The 9,991-nt window shown below is 36.0% G+C and overlaps 1 protein-coding gene across 1 annotated transcript in view; it reads right to left on the bottom strand.

Annotated features, from left to right (window-relative positions):
- Nucleotides 1-2,956: 2,956 nt before the first annotated feature.
- Nucleotides 2,957-9,991, bottom strand: part of LOC131947740 (uncharacterized) — a 58,978-nt gene continuing 51,943 nt past the window's right edge. The window contains exons 14-17 of the mRNA XM_059309022.1: nt 8,579-8,755; nt 7,233-7,330; nt 6,156-6,294; nt 2,957-3,302 (exon numbers count right to left, since the gene is read on the bottom strand). Of these exons, the coding sequence (XP_059165005.1) occupies nt 2,980-3,302; nt 6,156-6,294; nt 7,233-7,330; nt 8,579-8,755 (737 nt within the window). The 3' untranslated portion in view covers nt 2,957-2,979. The remainder of the gene's footprint in view (nt 3,303-6,155; nt 6,295-7,232; nt 7,331-8,578; nt 8,756-9,991) is intronic.

Raw genomic sequence — 9,991 nt, 5'->3', positions numbered from 1 at the left:
TTATGGCTTAATGGAATTTTTTTGTTTTTGTTTTTTAATATTTGCGGAAACAGACTGACTTATATTAATAAAGTAATACACAATAATATGTTTGTAACTCATAATTGCCTAGTTTTGTAAAGTATGGCCTTTACACGTCCCCTCTTTCCCCTCATTAAGATATTATGTTAGATGTAGAAAGAAAAAATACAATTTCATTACTTGTTTCTACAAAATTTATTTTGTCATTAGCCTTCTAATTTAAATAATTATTCACTAAAAGTGGCATAAACATGTCTAATTATGAAACGTGATAAATCTGAATAAATAACATATAAACATACACCAGTATGAATGTGACCGTTGAAGCATAGGATGAATAATACTAGTTTGTCATTGGCAAAACTAATTTTTATACACAATTTCTGTACACATGTAAAAAGCAAACGTTTATAAATATGAAATATACACACAGTGCATTTTGGTTGTAAGAAAAAAGGTGCCAAAACTCACATTTTGTAAATCTCATTTAAAATGTTTTAACAAATTAATTAACTATTTGAAAGAAGGTGTCTTTACACAACTTCAGCTCATTCTTACATTTTTTCCAATTTACACTTAATAGAAAACTTAAAATTTCCTTTTTTAAAAGCAAAATTTTTAATAAATTACTCTCATTTCAAATTTGAATAATATAAAGCAATAGTACCTTAAAATTTCTAATTTCTATGTGGAAAAACCTTGGCTTTTTACCAAGAAAATTAACATGATAAAAATATTTCACTTCTTTAGGGGATATACAGGCATATACATACATATATACATATCTCTCTCTATATATATAATGCATATATATATTGTATATATACATATATGTATGTATATGTATATATATCAATATATATATATATATCCATATATGTATGTATATGTATATATATCAATATATATATATATATATATATCAATATATATATATATATGTATATCAATATATATATATCAATATATATATATATATATATATATATATATGTGTATATATATATATATATATATATATATATATATATATATATATATATATATATATATATATATATATACTGTGTGGCTGTGTGTGTATCCTATCAGCTGGACCACCAAAACACAGGGTTAGTTACTAAAGCTACTGCCGCTACTACAATGCATAATTATGATTTGCATGTTACGGCAAATCTATTAAGTCCTTTCACATCTGTTCACAGGTAGTGATATTTATCATCAAACATTTTTAAAAACACAACTTGAACACAAGACACAATCACAGATGCTTCAATCTTCACCCATCTATAATAAATTAACACATAACTTAGTATGTACAGTAAACTGGTTTCATGATATAAGGTAGTTTCAAGATTCCCATATAGTTATCGGTAACCATGGCAACAGCTAATGAAGAAGTCCTGTGTTAGAGTAGGTTGTCTACATCAAACCAGAATGGTTGTGTAGTGTCTCCAGTGTGATCACATGACAATCATGAATCAGCGAGTCCAGTATTTACAGAAGTGATTCCATGATGTCTTAAGGTTATACAAGAGGAATAACTCCAAAATAGTTAACTTTGGGGCAAGATGAATGCAAAGTTCCAGGATTCTGGAGTACTTGTCTACGAGGGACAGGTTTTGTGTGTGTTGTTGTTAGCGAGTTCTGGTTTTTGTACATTGGAATTAGCGATGTGAATCATCAATTTACAACATTATGTTGGATGTTTAATCAATCAATTGATAGTGTTCTGGAAGATCTCTTTTAGAGGATAGTTTCTATCTTTAAGCATTGCTCGGGTTATCAGCAATTATGACTCAATTCCTCATTATAATCTAGTAGCCTAAAACTAATGTCTTACTTACTAAACTACCTTTTAATGCTACTTGCCTATTGTGGCACTTCTGTATAGTTTAATGAACGTGGCAGACTCTAATTATTCTATAATTTAAAAAAAAATATTTGTGTTGCCACCCAAAAGCGATTCTCTGTTGGTTCAGATACATTGATCATTGACGTCACTTCCTTGTTGTTGCTGGCGAGGTCCGTACCGTTGTTGATGTGGGCTAGTTGCATAGATACAACAGTAGAATCCAAGGAGCTCTCTGGTTGGTCAATATCTTGTCCTAGCTAGACCGCTTCACTTGGTACATCGAAAGGAGGTGGGGGTGCTAGATGAAGGGGAGCTGGACTAGAATAGTGGATGGATTATTATGGCTGTATCATTTAGCTGCGATTGCCATCTAATCTACCTCAATAATAGATATAAAATTATGTGATAATCTAATTGGATTAGCAATACATGATAATGGGTAACCCCAGGGGAAGCCCCAAAGGACAGGTTCATCAGCGATGCAGATACTTTGGGTAGACTGGTAGGAAATCGGCGGACGAGTTATTCACTTGTGTAGTAGATGGTTACTATGTCCTTTTAAGCACCGGGAAGAAAATAGTTTGCGAAAAAACAAGCATTACTATCTCGTCTTGTGGCTTTAGTACAAGATAGATCTATATCTTGTTATGACTTCAAAAGAAGTTCATAAACTAGAAAAACCTCAAACATCCCTGATTGTATCACTCCATATATGTGGTAGTGTAAGAATGGAAGTAGGAGGGACGTAAAGCTGAATTGATTGCAGCAATCCTCTTGCGAAGTTTTGCATAAAACAGAAGAGAAAGGGAAATAACGCTGATTGTTGTGTTCATGTCAATAGCCGCCGCTTCTCCTAAAGCATTCAGATAAATGCAGATCATATAATTATTCACACACAGCATATTTTGTTGCTAAAGTTGTTCATATTCAACCTCAGATATTGAAATCGCGACCACATACCTACTCCAATCACGTGACATTGTTTACGTCACATCAGACAGGTCACGTGCCTCGAGTGTAAACATTGGTAGAAAATCTCTAACAAACAGCCATGGCGTAGTGACAAAAACACGCCCTCTGCTTCAAGCAGACGTGAACTAAAATCAGCTGACGATATCCAGGAAAATTAAAGAACTCGCGGAGCACGCTAGGAAAAATATTACGTCATAGGCGTGGGCATTGAAAAGTCTGACCCCACAGTTGTGTAGACCCCAAATTGGGGGATCGGTGTGGTACGAGTCTTTGCTGGGCGGGTGGGACTGGGTTTCTTTGGGTTCTTTCGTCTTTAGATGAGGGTCTGTTTCCGCCTGCGCGGTATCCTCCTGGTTGGGGATGCTGTACCGTACGTTAGTCGAAGTAGACTTGGTAACGTCGCTCTGTGAGCCTTTGAGCTCCTTATCAAGATGGCACCTTTTCTTCCTGCTCCCTGTGGAAAATTAGACATCTCGCAGTTATTTTATAAAAAAGTAGAATCGGACAAATTAAGTGAAAGAAATTTCAAAGAATTTAAACATTTCATAACGTCATTCCATATGGTCACTTTGAAGTTTAAACAACCTGTTGTCAACTACAACGACATTCGAGGAACATTAGCTAGGGATCTCTTGCAGTGCCGGCGCCATGTCAGTTAGCGCCCTAGGCAAAACTTAATAAAACGCCCCCTTTCACACAAATTAATTACTAAAACATATGTAGGCCTACAATACAAGAATCAATTAAATGTGACATACTAATTTATTATCGATTGCATAAACGTTATGTAGACATGAAAAGCTTATTTTACTTGCTTCCTTCGTCTCAATTCCAGTTTGCAAGCGTAATCACATTTTATTGAAATTGTTGCTAAGTGCACGCGCCTACTTTGTAGATTACGACATAGCCCCCTCCCTCCCCCTTAGAAAATGTTAAGTGCCCCCTCCCCCTCAGGAGAAAAAGTCTGGAAAAAAACTACTGAATCAAATAAAAATATTCTTGTAGAGTTGGGCTCCCTGCAGTCCTCCCAAGGTGAGTTCCAAAACGGAACTTACCTGTTTTAAGCTTGACTGTCTTTAGTTATAATTGTAAAATGTCTATATTGTGTGATTATGAAACGATTTTTTTGGTTTATAAAAAATAAAAGGTTATAAATAATATAGATTCTAGCCTAAAATTGTTATATATGAATCCTTTAGGAGAGTGTGAAAATATGAAAAGACAATTAAATAGATGTTTAATTTACGACTTTATGTCTACTAACATTAAGTATTGCAATCTATAACGGCTTCTGGTGTATTTGTTTTTCAACTTGATAATGCTAAAAAAACCTACTAAACTATTTTGTTTAGAACTCCTGTTCTATATAATTTTTACAATGGCAAATAATGACTTAAAGTTGTTTTCATATCTAAGCGGTCAACCTAAGGTGCGGGAATTTGAAATGAATGTAAAGTTAAGCAACGAATTATCTCCCATTTGTAAAATCAAAATACCAAAATTGTATTCAAGGGAAATAACTTTCAGAAGAATAACTAAATTAACCAAGTGTAAATAAGACATGCTTAAAATTCACAAAAAACCGCTCTAAATTTCAGTACGTAATAATTATATTAAAATCTTTTGTATTAGCTATTTTACCTTGTAAAAACAATATATTATACCCATTGAATACTGAACGGTAGGTTTTGTTTGAAAGTCTAAAAGCGATAGCGTTATTACAACATACTTACATTCAATTTCAATGAAAATCTTTAAAAATGCCAACACGGATTATTTCTCTTTTTAATAAAATTTTGGATTCCCTAAATAAAGGGACGACTTTCAAAAGATCAAACACGGGCAACTGTTTTAGATGTTGCTATAATTATTGATTAAATAAAAAAATTATAATTTGAAAAAAACCAAGCTTTCGGTTAGTTATAAATTCCATCCTATTTAATATTGTGTATTAAAACTTTAAGAGTGGTAATATAGATTCCTAAAAAACTAAAGATTTTTCAACTAGAGAACGCCTACCTTTCTTTGTAGTGTGTTCCGTACTGAATTGAAATCATCTAACTTACGATGAACTCGACTACTCGATATACTCTACTACATTCACAACACAACCAAGCTCTACAAACGGTACTCCCAACCAACAACGATTTCACTGGACCTACCACTACAATTTAACAGTTAATATAATTCGATACCTTAATACCACAAGAATCACTACTCCCGAACTCCAGAACTACGATACTTCATAACCTGCATTATCATTTCTCTATTACCAATCAGATTCCACTAGACCTTCAACTACAAAACCAGCCGAATACAAATTATGACACTTTAACATTTCGATACTTTATACTTTATACCTACGAAATCATATCAGAAAACAGCCTTCCGCCGTTACTCCCAAATCTAAACGATTCATCAAAACTTACCAAACAAGTGACAATACTTTGAACACCCCGTCATTACAAAACTCTGTACACCAGGACAGAAATTCTAATTCTAAGTCAGAGAAAAAGAGACTTACAAGCCCTATTAAAATTAAATAACCGTTTGAAATGTTCGAAATTTAAAAAATCGTTTTCTACATCAATTATGTGACACCAAATTAAAAAGGCAAAGTGACTGGTAAAAAGCGCCCCGAACTTTCCAAAATAGGGATGTGGGGGTGCATTTTCACCATCGCGAATAAATATAGGCCTATATAGACCTAATTTTGGGGTGGGGGTGCAAAATTGATAGTTCGTCCTGGGCTCTACCAATAGATCGCTACTCCTTTATAAAAGTTATTTATCATTAGGTACTTTTTGATAATAGCGATGAAACATTTTGCCACCCCCCTTAGGGATGGCGCCCTAGGCGACCACCCAGTTCGCCTTACATGTAGCGCCGGCCTGGATCTCATGCATTTACTTTATTTTTTTCAAACATTTTTTCTCTGAGGGAGTGGCGAGGGGGGTAGGGGGGGGGGGGGTGAACACTGGTTCTTTTCTATATAAATTAGATTTTTCTATTTCGTTCGGGGGTTGGGGGGGGGGAAGGGGGCGGTGAACCCTGATTATCATTGGTGTTGACAGTAATTCAGCTTCAATGCTCAAAACGTTCTTGAGGCGATACCTTTACAATATGTACCTATTTATAATTTAGGAATTGGAAAAAAAAAAAAAAAAAAAAAAAAATCACCAACAAAAAAGATACCCGGAAAATTAATAGTCGTACAGGTTACACGTTAACCTACTGTCCATCCCTACGGTGTACCCTGTAATTATCTAGTGAATGGATGCTTGTGGAATTGTGACCCAACACTCACGGTCATCGAGGTAAAGCTTTGATATGGCTGAAGATTTGGAGCTGAAGTCGACCTCCATGAGAAGTGAGCACTGGGGGGTGGGCATCTGATGCAACATCCTCCAGGGCCAATGGCCGCCCGCCATGTAGCTCGTGATGATCTGTGGGTGAGGCAAGGAACGTGTGACGACACGACAGTATAAGTCTCGTAAAAAATGTAAAACACAGTCTAATATAACAAAATGGTAAGAAATAACCGATTAAAAAAATAACTTACATAAAATTCTTAAAGCAAATAAACCGGGAGTGATCTCCCCTAAACTTTCTCGAATATTTTTATATAAAATAACAGGGGATGGGAACTCGGGCTATAGACATGATTTTTAATCCATTTTAAATACATAAAGTTTTAAAAATAGAATAAAATCTCGTAGACAAAAGAATTGCACACCAAGTGAACGCTAAATAAAAAAGTGCATAATAGTGCGCAATATTATTAGTACTTTAAAAATTTACATTAGTTTTTAAGAAATCGGAAGTAGCGTAAATTACTACTTCCGTCCAACGGAAATGACTCAAAATTTAACAGAAGGTAGAGAATTAGATCTTTTACTTACATGTGAAATTTCGTTTATCTATCTGAAATAGTACTCAAGTTATAGGCTTTTGAAAATTTCAAAGTAGGAAAAGTACCACTTCCGGTTATCGGAAATCGCTCAAAAGTTGATACGGATCTACGATTTTGATAAAATACTTATATAAGAAATTTCATCAACCTAGCTGTAACGGTACTCAAGTTATCGTGTTTACACACACAGACAGACAGACAGACACACAGACAGACACACAGACATACGGACAAGATTGCAAAATTATGTTTTTCCGTATCAGTGAGATGTAAAACGTCGAGATTTGTAAAAATATAGATTTTTTTTTGCACGATTACAATACTTTCTCTATACTTCGTATATACGAGAAAGTAAAAAAGGTACCAAATATAACATAGAAGTTTCTAAAAATAGATACCAAAGCAAATCGAAAACGGATGTTTCCACTTCAAATAGAAAACGGAAGTTATGAAATAGAAAACGGAAGTTACCCAACAGTGATACTGACTTCTCCCGTCTAAACTGCTGGTGATCAAAAGCTGCTGAAGCGGAACCGCCTCGTCATGGATGAACGCCAAACAACGAAACTCTGAAATCCCAAAGCACACATTTTAAAGTCAAACAGAAACTGCTGAAAGTTAAATATTCGGTGGATTTGATTTTGACTCCTCTGATGTATGCTTGTGTAAAAAAGTAACAGCTCCTGACAAGAGTCTAATACACACAATATAAGCCTCACCCAAGGGAAGTAACAACTCCTTACAAGAGTCTAATACACACAATATGATACTCACCCAAGGGAAGTAACAACTCCTTACAAGAGTCTAATACACACAATATGATACTCACCCAAGGGAATTAAGAGCTCCTTACAAGAGTCTAATTAAGTCTAATACACACAATATGAGACCCACCCAAGGGAAATAACAACTCCTTACAAGAGTCTAATACACACAACACGACTCACCCAAGGGAAGCAACAACTCCTTACAAGAGTCTAATACACACAATATGAGACTCACTCAAGGAAAATAACTCCTTACAAGATTCTAATACACACAATATGATACTCACCCAAGGGAAGCAACAACTCCTTACAAGATTCTAATACACACAATATGATACTCACCCAAGGGAAGCAACAACTCCTTACAAGAGTCTAATACACACAATATGATACTCACCCAAGGGAAGTAACAACTCCTTACAAGAGTCTAATACACACACCACGACTTACCCAAGGGAAGCAACAACTCCTTACAAGAGTCTAATACACACAATATGAGACACACCCAAGGGAAGCAACAACTCCTTACAAGAGTCTAATACACAATATGAGACCCACCTAAGGGAAATAACAACTCCTTACAAGAGTCTAATACACACAACACGACTCACCCAAGGGAAGTGACAGCTCCTTACAAGATTCTAATTAAGTCTAATACACACAATATGAGACCCACCCAAGGGAAGCAACAACTCCTTACAAGAGTCTAATACACACATCACGACTTACACAAAGAAAGTAACAACTCCTTACAATAGTCTAATACACAATATGAGACCCACCCAAGGGAAGCAACAACTCCTTACAAGAGTCTAATACACACAACACGACTTACCCAAGGGAAGTAACAACTCCTTACAAGAGTCTAATACACACAATATGATACTCACCCAAGGGAAGCAACAACTCCTTACAAGAGTCTAATACACACAACACGACTTACCCAAGGGAAGTAACAACTCCTTACAAGAGTCTAATACACACAATATGAGACTCACCCAAGGGAAGCAACAGCTCCTTACAAAAGCTAATACACACAACATGACTCACCCAAGGGAAGTAACAACTCCTTACAAGAGTCGGACCTGAATGTGATGGTCCCTACGGTGGAGCAGGTTGTCTCGTCCCAGTCCGAGACGTTCCCGTAGCACTGCCTCTCGTTGATGGTTCCGTTAAAAGGCACCAGGTTATTGAACCCGCAGTACGAAGGCCAGAGGTTTTTCGATACTGTTCAAATCAAAGAAACAGACACGGGGTTAGAGTTAGTACAGTGGCGTAGCGAGGTCGGGTGTCCCCCGGTGCGGCACTTAATGGTGTCACCCCCCAGAGGCGTAGCGAACCTTACCGGGAACAAACTTTCGATTTGCACCCCCCCTTCAAACTTTTGATTTGCTACCCCCCTCAAATTTTTCTCTATATATTTTGCTATTTTTTTGCCTTGGTGTCACCCCCCTAAATGGTGTCACCCGGTGCGGTCCGCACCCCCCGCCCCCCCCCCCCCCCTCGCTACGCCTCTGGGTTAGTATACAGCTAGTTGGGATTAAGGTCGAAGCTGAACACACACGCATGCACAGACTCACTCTCGCGTACATACCCACACACTTGCACGCACGAAAGCAAGCAAGCACGCACTCACGTACTAACGCACTCGCATACATCTTCTATTGTAAAAACCGCTCATTAATACAAGGAAGATAACACAAGTAATATTTGTGTATTTTTAATATTGTGATCTTGTCTTTGAAATTGTATAAAACTACAAAATAAATTGTTATTACTTGCTTTTTTTAATGTTAAAAAAACAAAACAAAAAACAACAACAACAATACACGTAGGAGATCTGCTGTTACTATGGCATGACTGTATGACTATTTTTGTCTCATTTTACTCTACATATCATTCATGCTGCTTATAATATTTATATTCGTCTTTTATCACAAGTTTATTTCAGCTCTAGATATAAGTCAATACCCCCTAAAACCCGCTCCACCGAAAAAGAAAATTGCCCTTTTACTTATATTTTTTTGTTTCTTTTTAAACTGAAATTGTATTTTTTTTTAACAGAACATTAAATCACCATTTAATTACACATTTGCATTATCCATCTTAAATGAATAAAAGTACATGTCAGAAAAAAACAACATAAATCAAAAATCAAATCGAATTTAAGGACTGTTCAAGAGTAAGTCATAAAATTACCATTTGTGAAATTCTTATTAGGGGTCGTCCATAAATGACGTCACACTCGTAAGGGGGGGGGGGGGGGAGGGGGGTTCGTAATTTTGAGACGGTGTGTGATAACGGGGGGGGGGGGGTTCAGATGGTGCGACGTCACACTTTTGCATTATAAAAAAGCAATGTTAGAAAACGAATTTTAGACGTTATTTTGCGTTTTAGAAAACTGTTTTAATAAGTTGTAATAACAACTGATTAAAATACTCTATTTTGACAGAGTTCAGACAA

The sequence above is a fragment of the Physella acuta genome, unplaced genomic scaffold (genome assembly GCF_028476545.2).
Source record: "Physella acuta isolate Inbredline_101_S28 unplaced genomic scaffold, ASM2847654v3 ptg000605l, whole genome shotgun sequence".
Taxonomy (NCBI): domain Eukaryota; kingdom Metazoa; phylum Mollusca; class Gastropoda; family Physidae; genus Physella; species Physella acuta.
The sequence above is the reverse complement of the archived record's forward strand: the minus strand, read 5'-3'. Positions and strand labels throughout refer to the sequence as shown.